General features: G+C 45.6%; 1 protein-coding gene across 2 annotated transcripts; it reads right to left on the bottom strand.

Moving 5' to 3' along the window:
• Positions 1-5990: 5990 nt before the first annotated feature.
• Positions 5991-15336, bottom strand: SIRT6 (sirtuin 6). Of its 2 annotated transcripts, none has more exons than XM_054980626.1 (8): positions 15222-15336; positions 13818-13945; positions 11048-11230; positions 10049-10108; positions 8927-9022; positions 8577-8657; positions 8033-8156; positions 5991-6674 (listed from the first exon to the last, which is right to left on the bottom strand). In XM_054980626.1, exons 1-8 carry the CDS (start codon positions 15222-15224, stop codon positions 6342-6344), a joined length of 1008 nt encoding a protein of 335 aa, XP_054836601.1. In that variant the 5' UTR covers positions 15225-15336; the 3' UTR covers positions 5991-6341. The 2 variants fall into 2 exon arrangements, with proteins under 2 accessions (XP_054836601.1, XP_054836600.1); XM_054980625.1 differs by lacking the exon at positions 15222-15336 and adding an exon at positions 14897-15014.
• Between the last annotated feature and the right edge of the window lie 1057 nt (positions 15337-16393).

Below are 16393 nucleotides of genomic sequence, written 5' to 3'. Positions count from 1 at the left end.
GGCGGAAATGGACAAAATGACAAGAAGGCTGAGAGACCAGAATGCTGAAGAATTTTTTAAGGATTGGGGTAGATTGAAGGAGTATTTGGGGAAAAAGTGGGACGTGAAGGGGAAACTGTGGCAATTTGAAAGTTATTAGGGGAATTTAGTGGGGACAGTAATCTTTACCATTTAAAGAAAAGTTTTAATTATTGTAAAGTTTAAATTTTAAATAGATTTGAGTTTAATGGAAATTATTTAGTTTATTAATGTAATAAGAGTTAATTATATGGAGAGAGAATAGAAAAATAAGCTATAGAATAAGATATGGGTTGGAAAGCTGTTGGAATTCTATGAAAAAGGGGGGAGGGAAAGGGTGGGGGAAAATGATATTTAGGTTTTTAATTGAAAATTATAATTGTAATCTGTACTCACCTAATACAAATTTTTATTTAAAAAAAGGAAATTTTCCTAGTAATTCCCTAGATACAAATATATTTTCACTAATTAACAGGGCTGCTTAAATTAATGTGCAATATTCTGAAAATCACAGGTTCTCAATACATTTGATGTGAAAGGAGGAGAAAATACAGAACTTTGAGAAGAGAAAGGTCTTTGGTAAAAAATTACTGTCTGGCTGGAATATAAACTTGATCAAGTCTAGATATGTATGTGCGTGCTATCATGTTGCAACCAACTTATGGCAACCCCAGCACAGGGTATATGAGGAGCAGAGGTGGTTTTTGCCAGCACTGTCCTCTGCAAAGCACCCCAGTCTTTGTCGGTGTTCTCCCATCCAAGTTCCAACCATGTTCAGCTTCTGAGATCTGACAAGATCAGAATTTACCATGCCACTCCAGCACCTTCGACTTAGATATCTGAGATACGACAAGATCAGAATTTACCATGCCACTCCAGCACCTTCAACTTAGATATCTGAGATACAAGATCAGAATTTACCATGCCACTCCAGCACCTTCAACTTGGATATCTGAGATACGACAAGATCAGAATTTACCATGCCATTCCAGCACCTTCAACTTAGATATCTGAGATACGACAAGATCAGAATTTACCATGCTATTCCAGCACCTTCGACTTAGATATCCATGTAGAAGTCTGAGGCCGTTCTGAAATTGAATGGGACAGTTTACTCTGTGAAGGATCTTCTATCATGACTGAACGAAATATATCTTATCTTTGTAAGGAATAGGTCATAACAGTCAATATTGTCTCAAGCGCCACATGCTTTATTTCAAAATCCTCCTGTTAATATCCCACATACAATTAATGAACACAGAAGTTTAATTGAATATCAAAAGGTTAAAACCACCCAAATATCCTGTTGAAACTTGGGTCTGAGGAAGAGTTATATATCAGTCTATGTATATAACCATAAGTTCAGAAGCCTGGGCAGGGCTTTTTTTCTGGGGAAAGAGGTGGTGGAACTCAGTGGGTTGCCCTTGGAGAAAATGGTCACATGGCTGGTGGCCCCGCCCCCTGATCTCCAAACAGAGGGGAGTTTAGATCTAAGCTCCTCTCTGTCTGGAGATCAGGAGGCGGGGCCACCAACCATGTGACCATTTTCAAGAGGTTCCGGAACTCCGTTCCACCACGTTCCAGCTGAAAAAAAGCCCTAAGCCATTTCTTACAACCTGTGTTTCCCTAAAAGAGAGCCTACCTCATCAAATGCAGTTACAGCACTTAGATAAATTACCCTATTCAAAATTAATTTCTTGGGATACTGGAGCAGGGAAGGAGCAATAAAAGTAGGATTATGGTTAGAGTTATGGTTGTTGAGATTAGGGTCACTGCTGTTATATGCAAGAGGGCATAGAAAAGGTTGCCTGGACAAACATGCCTCTGAGATGACCCAGGCAGGATGTTTTTCCCCTAGGGATTTAAGAAGTATGTGCAAGATCTCACCTTAAATTCTGCATGTTTAAATCCCATTATTTCATACAAAGAAGTAAGCCCCTGCTGAAATCTGACCGATCAAAATCATTAGTATAAAAATGCAGATTTGACTTCACTACCATTTACAGAGTGTCTTGGACTGTACTGAGAACAAGACTTTTCCTGAAGTAGTCAGGGTACTTATGAGATGATACATTTAGGTAGCAATTCTTTCTTAAAATCTAAATGCTTAATTTTGACTGTATCATGCTCCATATTCATAGAGAAGACCCTGAATTAGGAATGAATACTTTGTTAAACCAAAGAGTCAAAACTCCAAAATCCTACAAAAAACGTGTGACTGAGGTCAACTTTCCTTTGTTTTGTCAGTCTTTACAACAGACAATGCTATACTCCTTCATAGAATTATTGTTTCTCAGAAAGTGCGCTTGTGTCCAGAACAGAGTCACCTAAATTCTACCAAAGAGCTCTCCATTTGGGTAATGAACAAATACTTACCAAAAAAACCTGAATTTGGTGTTGATGGGAGCTTCTTCTAAGGTCTGTGGCATAAATACCTCAACAGAGAGGGGTAAATTCTCACCAACAATGAATTCGCCTGTCCTATAATAATGGGTTTGGAATCGAAAAGGTCTGGTGAAGATACACTTGGTCTTCAGTGCCGTGTGGAAAGTCAGAGGAAGGGGCCAAATCAACAGGAACAGCCAGGGCTTTTTTTCAGTGGGAACGCGGTAGAAGAGAGTTCCAGCTCCTCTTAAAAATGGTCACATGGCCGGTGGCCCCGCCCCCTGATCTCCAGACAGAGGGTAGTTTAGATTGCCCTACGCGCTGCTCCAGCTCCAGCGGTGTGGAGGGCAATCTAAACTCCCCTCTGTCTGGAGATCAAGGGGCGGGGCCACCGGCCATGTGACCATTTTCGCCGAGGGCAATTTAAACTTAAAAAAAATCCCCCCTTGTTCCAGCTGACCCAAAGTGATGTCATTGTGCAGTCTTGAGTTCCACCACCTCTTTTCCCAGAAAAAAAGCCCTGGGAACAGCCAGATCATCAGAAGCACAGAGACATCTCTCTCCTCCATGGTCAGCAGCAAGACTCAGAGGAAACTTTGGCTAGGAGGAACTTCAGCTAAATGGAACTTTGTACAACCACATAGGTTGTGCTTGAAATCAGTGGTGAATTTCAAAGTCCTCATTCCCCTATCCCAGCCCCATTTGGACATATTTATAACATTCTTGGCACAAACATGTTTTGTTATGGATTGGAAATCCACAGGGGTTCAGCCAGAATGACTGTTATTTAATAATTCCAGGATAAACTATCACGTCCTTGTCCTTGGGGACACAGCAAGCACAATTGGTGCAGCTATCTTTGGACCTTCCCAAAACCTAAGTTGTATTCCTTGACCTATGCTTAGGCTCCTCCCATTCTGTCAGACCCACTGTGACGCGGAAGAGTCCTTAAGCTGCTGTGGCCAAAAGGCTGAAAGAGAACAAATTGAAACTGAAGCAAGACAAGACAGAAGTGATGCTAGTGAGGAAGGCAGAGATCTTGAGGGGCATTGTGCTCTCCACTTTCAGCGGGGTTCAATTGACCCTCAAGTACTTGGTTAAGAGCCATGGGGTTACATCGGATTCAGCATTGCTGCTAAAGAAGCAAGTTAATGCAGTTGCAAAAAAGACTTCTCCAAACTCAGTTTAGCCCATAAGATGCCCCACCCCGCTTGACATGGCTGTTTTGGCTATCTGGATCCACGCCACAGTAACACTGAGACTAGACTACTGCTATGCACTCTACATAGCTCTTCTTTCAATGTCAGCACAGAGACTCCAGTTGGTACAGATACAACACTGCTTCTTGATCATTTTCAGGAGCAAGGCGAAACACGCATATTACTCCCCTTCTGCAGTCACTCCATCGGCTACTAATCAGTTACTAGGCTCAATTCAAGGTTTTTGCTATCATGTACAAAGCTCTTCAGGGCGTCTTTGGGTAAATGAAGTGGAGACCAAGATTTGGTAGCAACTATGGACGCATCCTAGGGATGTATCAAGCACTGGCAAGATCAACTTCTAAGGAAATGGGGAAGGCAGAGCCCTCATTCTGAAGTCCCAACCGTGCCTGGGGCAAGCATGGCTCCTTCTGAGAAAGTCCCTGCGGCTAAACTGCAGGATGAGAGGTAGCCATTGCCCCCCCTTCTGAAAACTGACTGTGCAGTTTAAAAAGTTGCTTCAGCAACAGTTGCCACCACAGCACAAGGATCTTCGCTGCGTTACTGTGTGTACGCAAGGAAATATTTTTGAACAGCATTAATTTTAAAAGGCATCTTGTCAAACAGAGCTGCCTGTAATGTTGAAGACTTACAATTAGAGTTATGCACAATCTCATTCCCTGACATTTTGTGGATGGCTCCGCCTCCAGCGGCAGCCATTTTGTGCTTGTGCCCGCCACTCTGTCAGGCTTGAAAATGCTGGGGACCTCTTCTTTATTGCAAGACAGCACCTGCCCTGCTCCTGTGCTCTGTCTTCTCCCTCCCCTGCCCCCCAGTAGCCGACACATGAAATGAACTGTTAACAGGCCACAGGATTTGTAAACACTAGGACAAAAAAGAGTACAGTGATCCTTTGGGGCAGAGCCAGGCTACAGCTGTAGTGCTCTTATTTCCCCCTACTGTGATGGGGGGCAGAAGACCAGCAATGCAGACAACAAAGGCGCGGAGGTGTAATGTATTTGATTTGGTGTTTTTCAGGCTTTTAGTTTATATTTCCACTTTCTGCAGGTCCCTTTCTCCCTTGCCCATCACTGCCCCTGCTTTCTTTCAAGTACTTGAGCAACAGCGATTTTTGAGTGCTCAATAACGCAGCTTGCAAACTATGATCTGAGACGCTCGTAATGACAGATGAGGGCAAGTGTCAACCAAACAACCTCTCGGGCCAAACAACATTATGGCCAATGCTATAGGGTCCTGATCAGAATCAAGTTCCTGGTGGGCTTTTACACAAGAGTTGGCACTGGGGACTCATAGCTGCAGTATGGTTGCAGGTTCCATGATGAACTCATGTATTAACGTGGCCCTTACAGTGAAATCCTAAGCAGAGTTACTCCAGTCTAAGCCCACTGAAGTCAATGGGCTTAGACTGGTATAACTCTGCATAGGACCTCACTGTTAGTTACTTCCCCAATTTACTGAGCAAGACTGACTGCTCCCTCCCTTACATCAAGGGAGGGCGTCCCACAGTTGTCCAGAAATCTACCTCCTCTTCCACTGCTTCCTCTCTTTATGTGGAGCATCTATGTCAGTTGTCACATACAGCCTATTCAGTTGAATATTTGCACAATAAGGAATAGAAAAGCTACAGCCTGAATTTTGTATTTCTCAATGCAGGCCCATGAGTATTTCTTGATTTTACCGGGGCATACTGCAGCCCAAGCTCTGCTCACGACCTGAGTCCGATCCTGGAGGAAGCTGGGTTCAGGTAGCTGGCTCAAGGTTGACTCAGCCTTCCATCCTTCCGAGGTCGGTAAAATAAAGTTTCCTGGGGGTAAAGTGTAGATGACTGGGGAAGGCAATGGCAAACCACCCCGTAAAAAGTCTGCTAAGAAAATGTCGTGATGCGATGTTCCCCCATGGGTCAGTAATGACTCGGTGCTTGCACAAGGGACTTCACCTTTACCTTTTTACCGGGGCGTTAGGCAAGCAAGTTTGTTTCATACTCAGTTTGTTACTGAGTATGAAATCCAGCTGAGCCGCTGCTTTTAAAAGCAAGCCTCTGGATTTTAGGCTCATTGCGCCATCCAAAGGCTGGAATTGCACACTAAGGCCTATTCACCAGAACAAATGAATATGCTTGGTTTAGTAATCCTGGAGGAAAAACTTTTTAGGACTTTCAGGTTGACAGTGATAACTGAGATAGAAGTGAAACCCAGAAGTCTGGTCAACTCTGCGACCTGCCCAAACTGGCTCCATCCTAGTTAATGCCAACCTTAATATTTATATTTAGGGCACAAGTTACAGCTCATGGGTTCCCCAAGGCCAGTAAAGGATAGACAGGGGAATGCCCAATTCAAAACCAAAGGAACTTGTATTCAAGATCTCCAGTCTTTAATTTGAGGGTATATACGTTTTGTCTTTTAAAAAAATTAATAATAAAAATAAACAGAACAAGAAAATGGCTGACAGTCACCGCTGAACCAACCACTTTGGTTATCCTGGACATTTGCTATGCCAAGTCAAGTACGAATAAGTATTGGCAGCCGCTGGGCCAGAACTTCTCTGCCTTTCAGAGAAGGGCACAAAGAGAAATGCTTGCCAATTGATAGGGAGGACGCCCAGATCAAATGAGAGACGGGAAAGGAAAAATGTTTTTAAAAAGTCATATAAAGTTGGACGTCAAAAAATTTCTAAGATGCATACAGACAACACTCAAAACACACACACACAAACACTTGATCAAGTGGCCAGTGGTTCCATTTTTGTGCGTTTCACTGCAATAGGCTTGCTGTCCAGTGGGCAGGATTCATGCTTGCGAGAAGCACCGTGCTCCTGGTGTGTAGACTTGGAGTCCTCTTCTCTGCCGTTGCAATACGAAAAGGGTTCTTCCTGCTTGCTCGGGAGCGTAAAGTCTATGCTTGGTTTCGCCAGGGGTTTAGACTCGGGGATCTCAGCGCTCTCTTCCACCACACAAGGCCCTGTCCACTCAGGAATTTCCAATCCGAGGTCCTTCATCAGCTTTGCCATGACTTCGTCCACGTAACCGTGAAGCCGTAGGTCAGCTTGCCTATCCTGCGATCAAGAGACGGGGTTTTAGCAAAAATATGACTTTGGGCAGGCCGGTGGTGTTTTTTAATTGCTTTTAAGGGATACAAACTAACTGTCCTGCACTGAAAAGCAGTAAATAAGGATCTTAATAAATCCCAATAGTGCCCAGCGTGTAGGCGTCCTGGAGGCATCTGGTTTGCCCTGGTATGGAACAGGATGCTGGACTAGGTGGACCTCCATGGTCTGATCCAGCGTGGCTACTGTTGTGTCCTTATCAAGATAAATATAGAAATAAACAAGTAAAGCCATCTTTGGAGTAGTTGAGTGAAGTCTGGTCGAACGCTGTAGTGTTAATGTTAATATTAATATCAATATTAATATCAGTATCAGCATTAATATTGATATTAGTATTAACAACATTTGACTTATATACCTCCCTTCAGGACAACTTAACGCCCACTCAGAGTGGTTTACAAAGTATGTTATTATCTCCACAACAATCACCCTGTGAGGTGGGTGGGGCTGAGAGAGCTCTGAGAGAGCTGTGACCGATCCAAAGTCACGCAGCTGGCATGTAGCGGAGGAGCAGGGAATCAAACCTGCTTCTCCAGATTAGAGTCCTGCCGCTCTTAACCACTACACCAAACTGGCTCTCCCACTTCACGAAGTTTTCTATTTATTTGTTTATATTTATACCCTGCCTTTCTCCCCAATGGGGACGCAAGGCAGCTTACATCCTTCTCATCACCAACATTTTATCCTCACAACAACCCTGTGAGGTAGGTTAAGCTGAGAGACTAGGACCGGCCTGGGGTTATCCTGGGAGCCTCCCCGGCAGAATGGATTCAAACACTTTAACCCCTGCACTACATTTTGTTTCAGTCATCATTTTGAAAATTTAAAAATTCAGTACACCTCTATCCCTCTTTAACTGACATACCTAAGGCCACATTTGACCCAGTGGCTTCTGTAAGAAGTTAATGTATTCCCCTCTGCCAGAACCCACCTCAACAAGCACATAATCGTTAGGATGACCAACATGTGGTCTTAAATTTTAAAAAACCTCCAGATTTAAGAACTTTTAAAAGTATCAGGCTAGCTGTATTTAGGCTCTGGATTCCACACCACTCCTTCTACTCTCACCACAACATTTCTGTCTATAGGTCTAGGGAACTCACAGGAACATACGAAGCTGCCTTACACGGAATTAGATCACTGAGCCATCAAGCTCAGCGTTGTCTACTCAGATTGGTGGCTGCTCTACAGAGTCTCAGGCTGAGGTTTCTCACATCACCTACTGCACGATCCTTTTAACTGGAGATGCCGGAGGATCGAACCTGGGACCTTCTGCACGCTGAGCCACAGCCCCACCCCAAACTCACATGCTTGGTTGGCTGCAGGTTGACGATCACCAGCTTGCCCCCTTTCTTCTTTGTCAGCAGAGGGAGGTCGCCGCTGGGTTTGATCTGCAGGGATGTCCCCAAGGTGATGGACAGGTCGGCTTTCCTGAATTGGGGGAGGGAGAGAAAGCAAAGCAGGTTCAAAGGGCTAGGGCTGAAGCCGGACGCACATGCCAAGAATCCTTTCCTGAAGGTGGATGCACCCAGCCTCTTTAGTATGCATCCTGTCCCACGGTAGGAAGAGTTCCCTCACTCTCCTTCTGGGGCACAGCAGAACAAAGAAATGATATTGAATGAAGAGGAGAGCCCCACTGGATTAGATGGAAGAAGTTCTACTCATTTTAGGATCCAGGACCTCCAAGCAGGGCACAAAGGCCTCTCCAACTGATGGCCCCAGCAACTTCTAAGGCTCACTGCATCAGAGCACGCAGGGTTAATTGAGCCTGATGGCTAACAGCAGTTAATAGACCTCTCCTCCGTGGGTCTGCTTAGGGCCCTTGGAAGCTGGAGCTAGGGAAGGTCTTACCTGCAAGCGTCACTGGCCAGATTGAGGTCCCGATCCGGCAGGGAATCCTCCCAGTCCAAAATGGTATCCATCAGCTTTCCTCTTTAAACACCCAACAAAACAGAAGAAGTTACAGCGCTGTGGTTTTCAAATGAAAGAAGTCATTATCTCTGACAAATGTTCCCTCTTTCTTTCGGTGGAGGAACACGGGCATGGCTATATGGCATGCTATACGGTCACTGCAGAAAATCCTCGAAAGTGCAGGAACTAAGGGTCTCTACCAGGTGGCTGAACCAGGCCCAATACAATGCCAGGGATGCTCACAGAAACACGCCCTCCCCCCCATGCAACGTCCGCTGAAAGAGCTGTACCTGCAGGACCGAAGTCCCCTGCGTTTGGATACGTCACATAGCCGGCCGGTCGGCTTGAGGCCCATTGTCCCCACCACGGTGTCCCGTACATACTGCCTTAAATGCATGCAAGGAACACACATTAAGACGGTGAAAACTCGTGGGTGCCAATAAAGACTCCAGCCACCATTTCCACCAACTTTGCATAATTCACACTGTGCCCCACCCCCACATGTGGCTGCTCAGTTCCCTCCCTCCTCCTCCTCGGCTTTGCCACATTGACACAAACAGGAACTTGTTTAATGACTTCTTAACAGCCTTGAACTCTTAGGGGAAGAGGCAACATCGGCATACAGGTTTCTCCATGGGAACTTAAAATCTTGCCCAAGTTCAATCTCCATTAGTTAAAGGACATCAAGAAGCAGGAGGTTTGGAAAGACACTTCTCTGCCAGAGTCCCTGGACAGTTTCAGCCAATCAGGATACACAATACTAAGTTAGAGGGACCAACAGTGTAACTCTGTATCATGCAGCTTCGTGTGTTCAAAACATTTGTGCATACGCGTAGAAAGAAGTAACATCTATCGATTATGGTTTTATCCCACCCTTTTCCTCAAGGAACTCAGGGCAGGGAACATGGTTCTTCCGGCCTCCGTTTTATCCTCAAGACAATCCTATGCGCTAGAACAAATGACCTAAAGCTCAGGGAATTTCATGACACTGTGGGGATTTGAACTATTCTACGTCAGGATAACAACACACGTAAGAATAATAATTACGCACTTTGGAAACCACTCTGAGTGGGCCTTAAGTTGTCCTAAAGGGTAGCATATAAATCAAATGTTGTTGTTGTTATTAAAACATACAAAGCAGCCCCAGAGCAGCGTCCCTTCTGTATTTGCATGCAAGGTGCCGGGGCCTACAAAATGCAAAGCACAAGACAGCAGCATCTCCCACGTGGCACTTCCAAGCGTGGCGAGCAGAGTGGTCAGTGGAACAAAAGAGCAGCTACTGCTGGTCTGAGCATGGGGGGGAACAAGAACATCAGCTATTCCACAGACTCAAAGTTACTCTCGCTCGGATTCTGCAGTCCCCGTTCTTCTCCGGGGACCCAATTCAGGCACAGTAGCAAAGGGGTACATACTTGCCGCATTTCATGCATTCTTCCACAAACATGTTCCCATGCAATTCGGCCAGCTTGTCCCTAGGAGGAAGAGGAAATGTGATAGAAAAAACTTGGAACATGGTAAGCCTCCTCCCCAAGGGGTGTTTCCATCCACGGGATTGTATCCTACCTACTTCTCTGCTCAGGTTCAAATAAGCACGCCTGATTCCCACCCCTTCCCTGCTGCCTCTGTTTTGTTCTTCCTGTGAAACTGGTTCTTATATACTATTTTCTTGTGTACCCTCACTATTGGGAGGCTGGGAAGTCCTGGGCCGATTCCAGATGGCCAGAAATTGCGGTTTTTCTGCAGAAATAATCGCTTACCGGCCACACGTTCACTTTCGTCTCCATCCGCTTTGTCTCGCAGCGTGCCATGCCATCCCGCTTCCGGATGTTCACACGGCCAACTGAGGTACCCGGGATTGGTTGTTTCCTTCCCATCACAGTCGACGTCGGGGGCCTTCATTGGTTCGCATTTCAGTTTTTTAAAAAAATTTTTTTTACGTATTTTGCGCAAATGCGCAAATGTGCAGGTATGCGAATATGCAGCATCAACTTTTGTGCATTTGTGCATTTGTGCGCATTTGCGCAGTTCAATGTGCACAAACGTGCGACTGTGCAAATGGCGCCCAGTTTTTTAAAAAAAATTAAGGGAATATTGTTGCCGGCCGGCCGGCAAAGGAAGGAGGGAAAGGGGAGGGCCTCTCCACGGCGACGAAGCGTCCAGAAGTGTGCAAACCCGCAATACAGCGTTCACACCGTCCGCTTCTGGAGCGCAACACAGCGCCATGAACCGGAGGTAAGCAGGGACGGGACATTACGGGTTTTTACGAGTGAGGTTGCTGGAAAAGCGAAAGCACTCGCTTTATTTGTGCCCGTCTGGAATCGGCCCTGGATGAGAAGCATGGCTTCCAAAACTGGTCAATTTTCAAAACCGCTCTCCATACAAAAACGGAGCCAGGCGATGCAGCCCCTTACCTCGGGAACCCAGAGCGCACGTGGAGGCCGTCCACATTTTGGCTGACTAGAAACCGCAGAATGCCCTTCCGCTGCAGCTCCAGGAGGGCCATATGGGTCCTGGAAGGCTTTGCGTTCTCGAACGTGGTGTCAAATTTGGGAACCAAGCCTCGTTCCTCCATAGTCCACACACCGTTGGGGCCTCTGTTGGAAGGCAGGGAACAAACATCCTGTTTTTTGTTAGGTGTTGTGGTGGTAAACTGGCAGCTATGTGACAGCCCTGCGGGGCCATGGCTCAGTGGAAGAGCTTCTGCTTTGAATGCAGAAGGTCCCAGGTTCAAGTCTCGACATCTCCAGTTAAAAGGATCGGGCAGCAGGTATTGCAGAAAGACCTCTGCCTGAAACACTGCTGCCAGCCTGTGTAGACAATACTGACTTCGATGGATCAAGGGTTTAAGTTCAAGGCAACTTTGTGTACATGCAAAATGTCTGGTACTCAGAGATCACCCAGTGAGCTTCCAAGGCGGAGAAGGATTTGAACTCAAGTCTCCCAGTTCCTAGACCTTAACCACTACACCACAATGGCAAGAACCATACATGCCACCTTGATTTCCTTAGTGGAATAACAAGGTGACCTTTTTATTTATTTAGTTGAATGTATATTGATGGTTGTTGTGGGTTTTCCTGGCTGTATTGCCGTGGTCTTGGCATTGTAGTTCCTGACGTTTCGCCAGCAGCTGTGGCTGGCATCTTCAGAGGTGTAGCACCAAAAGACAGAGATCTCTCAGTGTCACAGTGTGGAAAAGATGTAGGTCATTTGTATCTACTCAGGAGGGGTGGGGTTGAGCTGAGTCATCCTGTAAGAGTTTCCCAGGGTGTGGAATGCTAATGGCGGGAGGCTTCACTGTATCCTGAGGAGGTTCTTTTGCATATGGATTGGTGCTTGATGTGCTAATCTTCTCTGCAGGGCTATTGTCGAGTATAGAGTGTTGGCAGGTACAAATGACCTGCCAACATCTTTTCCACACTGTGACACTGAGAGATCTCTGTCTTTCGGTGCTACACCTCTGAAGATGCCAGCCACAGCTGCCGGCGAAACGTCAGGAACTACAATGCCAAGACAACGGCAATACAGCCCGGAAAACCCACAACAACCATCGTTCTCCGGCCGTGAAAGCCTTCGACAATACATTGAATGTATATTTTTTGCTTCTCCTTCCTTCAAGAACCTGAGGACTTCATAACTCCTACATTTTACCTTCACAACAGCCCTGTGAGTTACTTTAGGCTGAGAGTGTGCGACTGACACAAGATCACCCAGTGAGTTTCACAACAATGGGGAATATGAACCTGAGTCTTCCAGATTCCAGTCTCTACTCTAACCACTGCGCAACACTGTCTCTCCTGATGTGTGTGTGGAAGACGGAGATGGGGCCATATACATTGGGTGTCTATATCTGTTCCCTCCCTGGAGTGATCTCACCCACTAACAATCAACTTCGGGCCAATCTGTACAGCCACATAGCTTCATTTCCACAATCCACAACATGGGTTGTTTCTTTATCACACTTGAGTGTGACAGGACATTGGATATTTAGCTTTTGTGTCTGCTTAGAACATTTACATCCCTAGCCCTTTTGATTTAAATAATATCTGAGCATTTCAACACTAAATATAGACACACACAGAGAACGAGATAAAAAATAGACTAAAGCACATTGCAAGTTAATCAACAGAAGGGAGAGATAAAATTGAAAGCCGCCTCACCAAAAGCTCACCAAAAGCTTGAACGCCACTATTTTAACATTGTATCCAATGTGGGTGCCAGGCAAATGTGCCTGGAGAGGCTATTCTTTAATTTAATTTAATTTATTCAATTTATACTCTACCCTCCCCACACCAGCGGGCTCAGGGCGGATCATAACAAGGCTTAAAACACATTACCCAATTCAAACCAATATTACCATTAAAAACATAAAATACTACATACCACAATTTAAAATACCACATCTATATAAATATAGAAACAGTGGAGGTGCCACAAAAACCAAAGACCTTTTCCCTGATAGCCTCTCATCTATCTTTTGAAGATATTTTTAGACAGCTCTAAGAAGATCTTAATGTTATACAGGGGCCAAATAACACCCTGAATTTATATAAATGCACTTTGATTCTTACAGTACCCCCGAAGGTAGGCCGATCTTATCCCACTGTCCTTGACTCCTCTGCTCTTGTTCAGTTTTGCTGTTTTTCTAAAAAAGATTCCAAAATCTTCTGACTGAAACAGCAGCACCAACTTTTCTTACTTCTCTCCTCTCTGGAGCGAAAAGCCCCTGGCTATCCGTCTCCAGACTCTGAAATCTACTTTGCATATAAAGCTGCTGAAAATGACACTAGGAATAATACTAGAGGAGTTAGCCATGTTAGTCTGTAGTTGCAAAATAGTAAAGAGTCTGGTAGCATCTTTATGACTAACCAACTTTACTGTAGCATAAGCTTTCGAGAGTCACAGCTCTCTTCGTCAGATGCATCTGCATGAAGAGAGCTGTGGTTCTAGAAAGCTTATGCTACAATAACGCTGGTTAGTCTTAAAGGTGCTACTGGACTCTTTACTATTTAGGAATTACACTGGAATGCTTGAGGGATGCCTAGGGTGCTATCCGGAACAGAGCACACTGATGCCTTGGAGCTTATTTCAGGTGGAAAAGGGGACAAGATAGCGTGAATGAGAAATTCAGCTTGGAAGAGAGCAATCCTCCTTCCAAAAGAGGATTTCCCTCGTTTTGCTTACCTGAAGTCTGGAATTCCTGAAGCTGTACTGATGCCAGCACCTGTGTGAAACACCACGTAGGAAGAATTCCGGATCAAGCTGGCCAATTCATGGATTTTGCTCTCCAGCTCATTCGGCAGGTCAAAAATCTGAACAGAGAACAGCGAAGAGGAAGGGAGGGGGTGATTAAGCATTGGTCAGAACCAGAAGAACCCACCAAATGAAATCATTGTGGTTAACAGGATGAGCCCCCTCTCTATTCAAATCTCACCTTTGGTTATCACTAGATAGCTTTTAGGCAAGCAGTCGCAACCTCATTCCCCCACTCCCATCTAGAACTGGGAGATATTGGCCTACTTTACAGGGTTGTTGTAAGAACTGCAAGAATGTACACTTTGAATACTTAAAAGTACTATTCATACACTGAAATTATTATAGAAGGGGCATTACTATATGTATACTAAACAAACAGCGTCCCCCCTCCCAATTCTGTAGTGTACAGCCAAATACTGGCAAATGAACTTACTTGTGCTTGAGTCCAGAAATACCTTTGGATTTTTTGAGCATTCCAATAGTCCACGTGCATGATGCATGCACCGTTATTTTCAGTTAATTATTTCCTCCCCACAATGAGGTCTCCACAAGGGGGGGGGAGACAGGCAACCCATAATATTCTTAGATTATTTCCAATAACCTCCATCCCATTTTAAAGGATGCGGGTGTCTTGAGACATACATGGATTCATCTTTATTACTGTTTTTATTACCCCACCAAAGAAAGACAATTACAAAATATAAAGCATTAATTTAAATCCTTGCATTCTTTTACAGATATCTCAGTGGTTTCTTTGGGGGGGGCGGTGGAGAAGGAGCTTTGAGCTAAAAAAAAAGCCTCTTTAATTGCTTTATTTTAGCTCTGGACCCCCATTTAGTTCTCCTCTCTGGAGAAAGGGGCAGATTATAAAACACCATTTTTATCCTTCGTGCACTTTCTGTAAGGGAGAGAGGCAATCCTTTCCATTCTCTTTAAGCTCTGGTCCCTTCCAGCCTTCTGGTGGGGGCTGGCAGGGTTTCCATGGAAACAAGGGCGCAGGCTCTCACCTCCGGCAGGCCGCATTTCCCCTTGTCCGAGTAAGGCGAGAGCCCCGCCGCGTAATTCACAGACATGGTCCAGCTTCTCGCCTTTCTCAACCCCTTTCAAATGCTTGCTTTGTCAATAAAGTTGTCCTCCTCTCCAACTTCCGGTGAGGGCGGAAGTGGCCTTTCTGCGCTAACTCACAGGAACGGAAGAAACGGCGGCAGGCGCCACGTTTGTTTCTGGCAGAAACAAGGCCTTCTTTCCACCCTGCCCTTTCTTTCTGAGCTGTTAGAATCGTCTTGGCGGCATTTGCGCATGCACAGAAGAACTAAAGGACAAAGGCGGTACCATTTTTGTTTCTGGCAGAGAACGCCCACGATTTCCTTTTCCGCCGGAGTTGCTGATCAGAACCTCCTCCTTCAAGGAGAGGTCTATCTCTGATAGGCTTGCCAGCCTCCATGTGGTGGCTGGAGATCTCCCAGAGTTACAACTGATCTTCAGACTACGGAGATCAGTTGCCCTCGTGGTTTTGCCAACCTCCAGGTGGTGGCTGGAGATCTCCTGGAATTATAACTGATCTCCAGGCAACAGAGAGTTCCCCTGGAGAAAATGGCTGCTTTGGAGGCTGAACTCTTTAAGGCATCATACCCTGCTAAGGTCCCTCCCCAACCCAAACCCCATCCTCTCCAGGCTCGACCCCCAAGTCTCCAGGATGCCAACCTGGATCTGGCAACCGTAACTGATGACAGAAGAGATGGAAGAGACAGGAAGCACGCTATTGTACTTCACCCCATCCCTTGTATTCTGCAGGCAAGTTTAACAGAAGCTCGAGGCTCATCCATGTGCAGAAGCAGTCTACCTATGACCGCCTATTGTTGGGAGACGGGGGGGGGGGGTTGAGGCTGTAGGTTTCCCTGAGGAATTCAACTTGCTACTGATGGAGTCCGAATGCAAACAGGTCAATCAACAGCTCTTCATATGAGCTTTATCAAATGTCCAGACACTATCTACCAGTTAAGGCAAAATGGTGAGGGCTGCTGTTGCCAAATGACTGCTTTGGAGGGCGGACTTTGTGCCTTTATAGCCTGCTAAGTCCCTCCCCTCCCCCAGCCCCACTCTTTGCAGGCTCCCCCCCCCCAAATCTCCAGGAATTTCCCTACCCAAAGTTAGCAACCCTATGCCCCATCTGGCTTGGCTGCCATTGAAATCATGGATGCTGGATGAGATAGGCTCTTGGTGTTCTCCAGTTACAGTTTTCCAAAGAAGTACCCAAATTCATGGAGGATGAACCTTACCTGCCAATGGTCACTGTTCATGATAGCTAACTGGAACCTCCCTGTTAAAAGGCAGCCTGTCTCTGATTTGGAAATTGGGGAGAACTATAGCCATCTTTAGACTACTTGCAAGTTACCCAGAGGCATCTGTTTGGCTACTGTTGGGGAAAAAAGGATGTTGGAATAGAAAGAAGATGGACCATTGGTCTGAGCCAATGAAGCTTGTTCAATGTTATGTTTATCCAT

This window comes from Eublepharis macularius, chromosome 5 (genome assembly GCF_028583425.1).
Source record: "Eublepharis macularius isolate TG4126 chromosome 5, MPM_Emac_v1.0, whole genome shotgun sequence".
In the NCBI taxonomy this organism is placed as follows: domain Eukaryota; kingdom Metazoa; phylum Chordata; class Lepidosauria; order Squamata; family Eublepharidae; genus Eublepharis; species Eublepharis macularius.
Note: the sequence above shows the minus strand (reverse complement) of the source record. Positions and strands in the feature narration are given on the sequence as shown.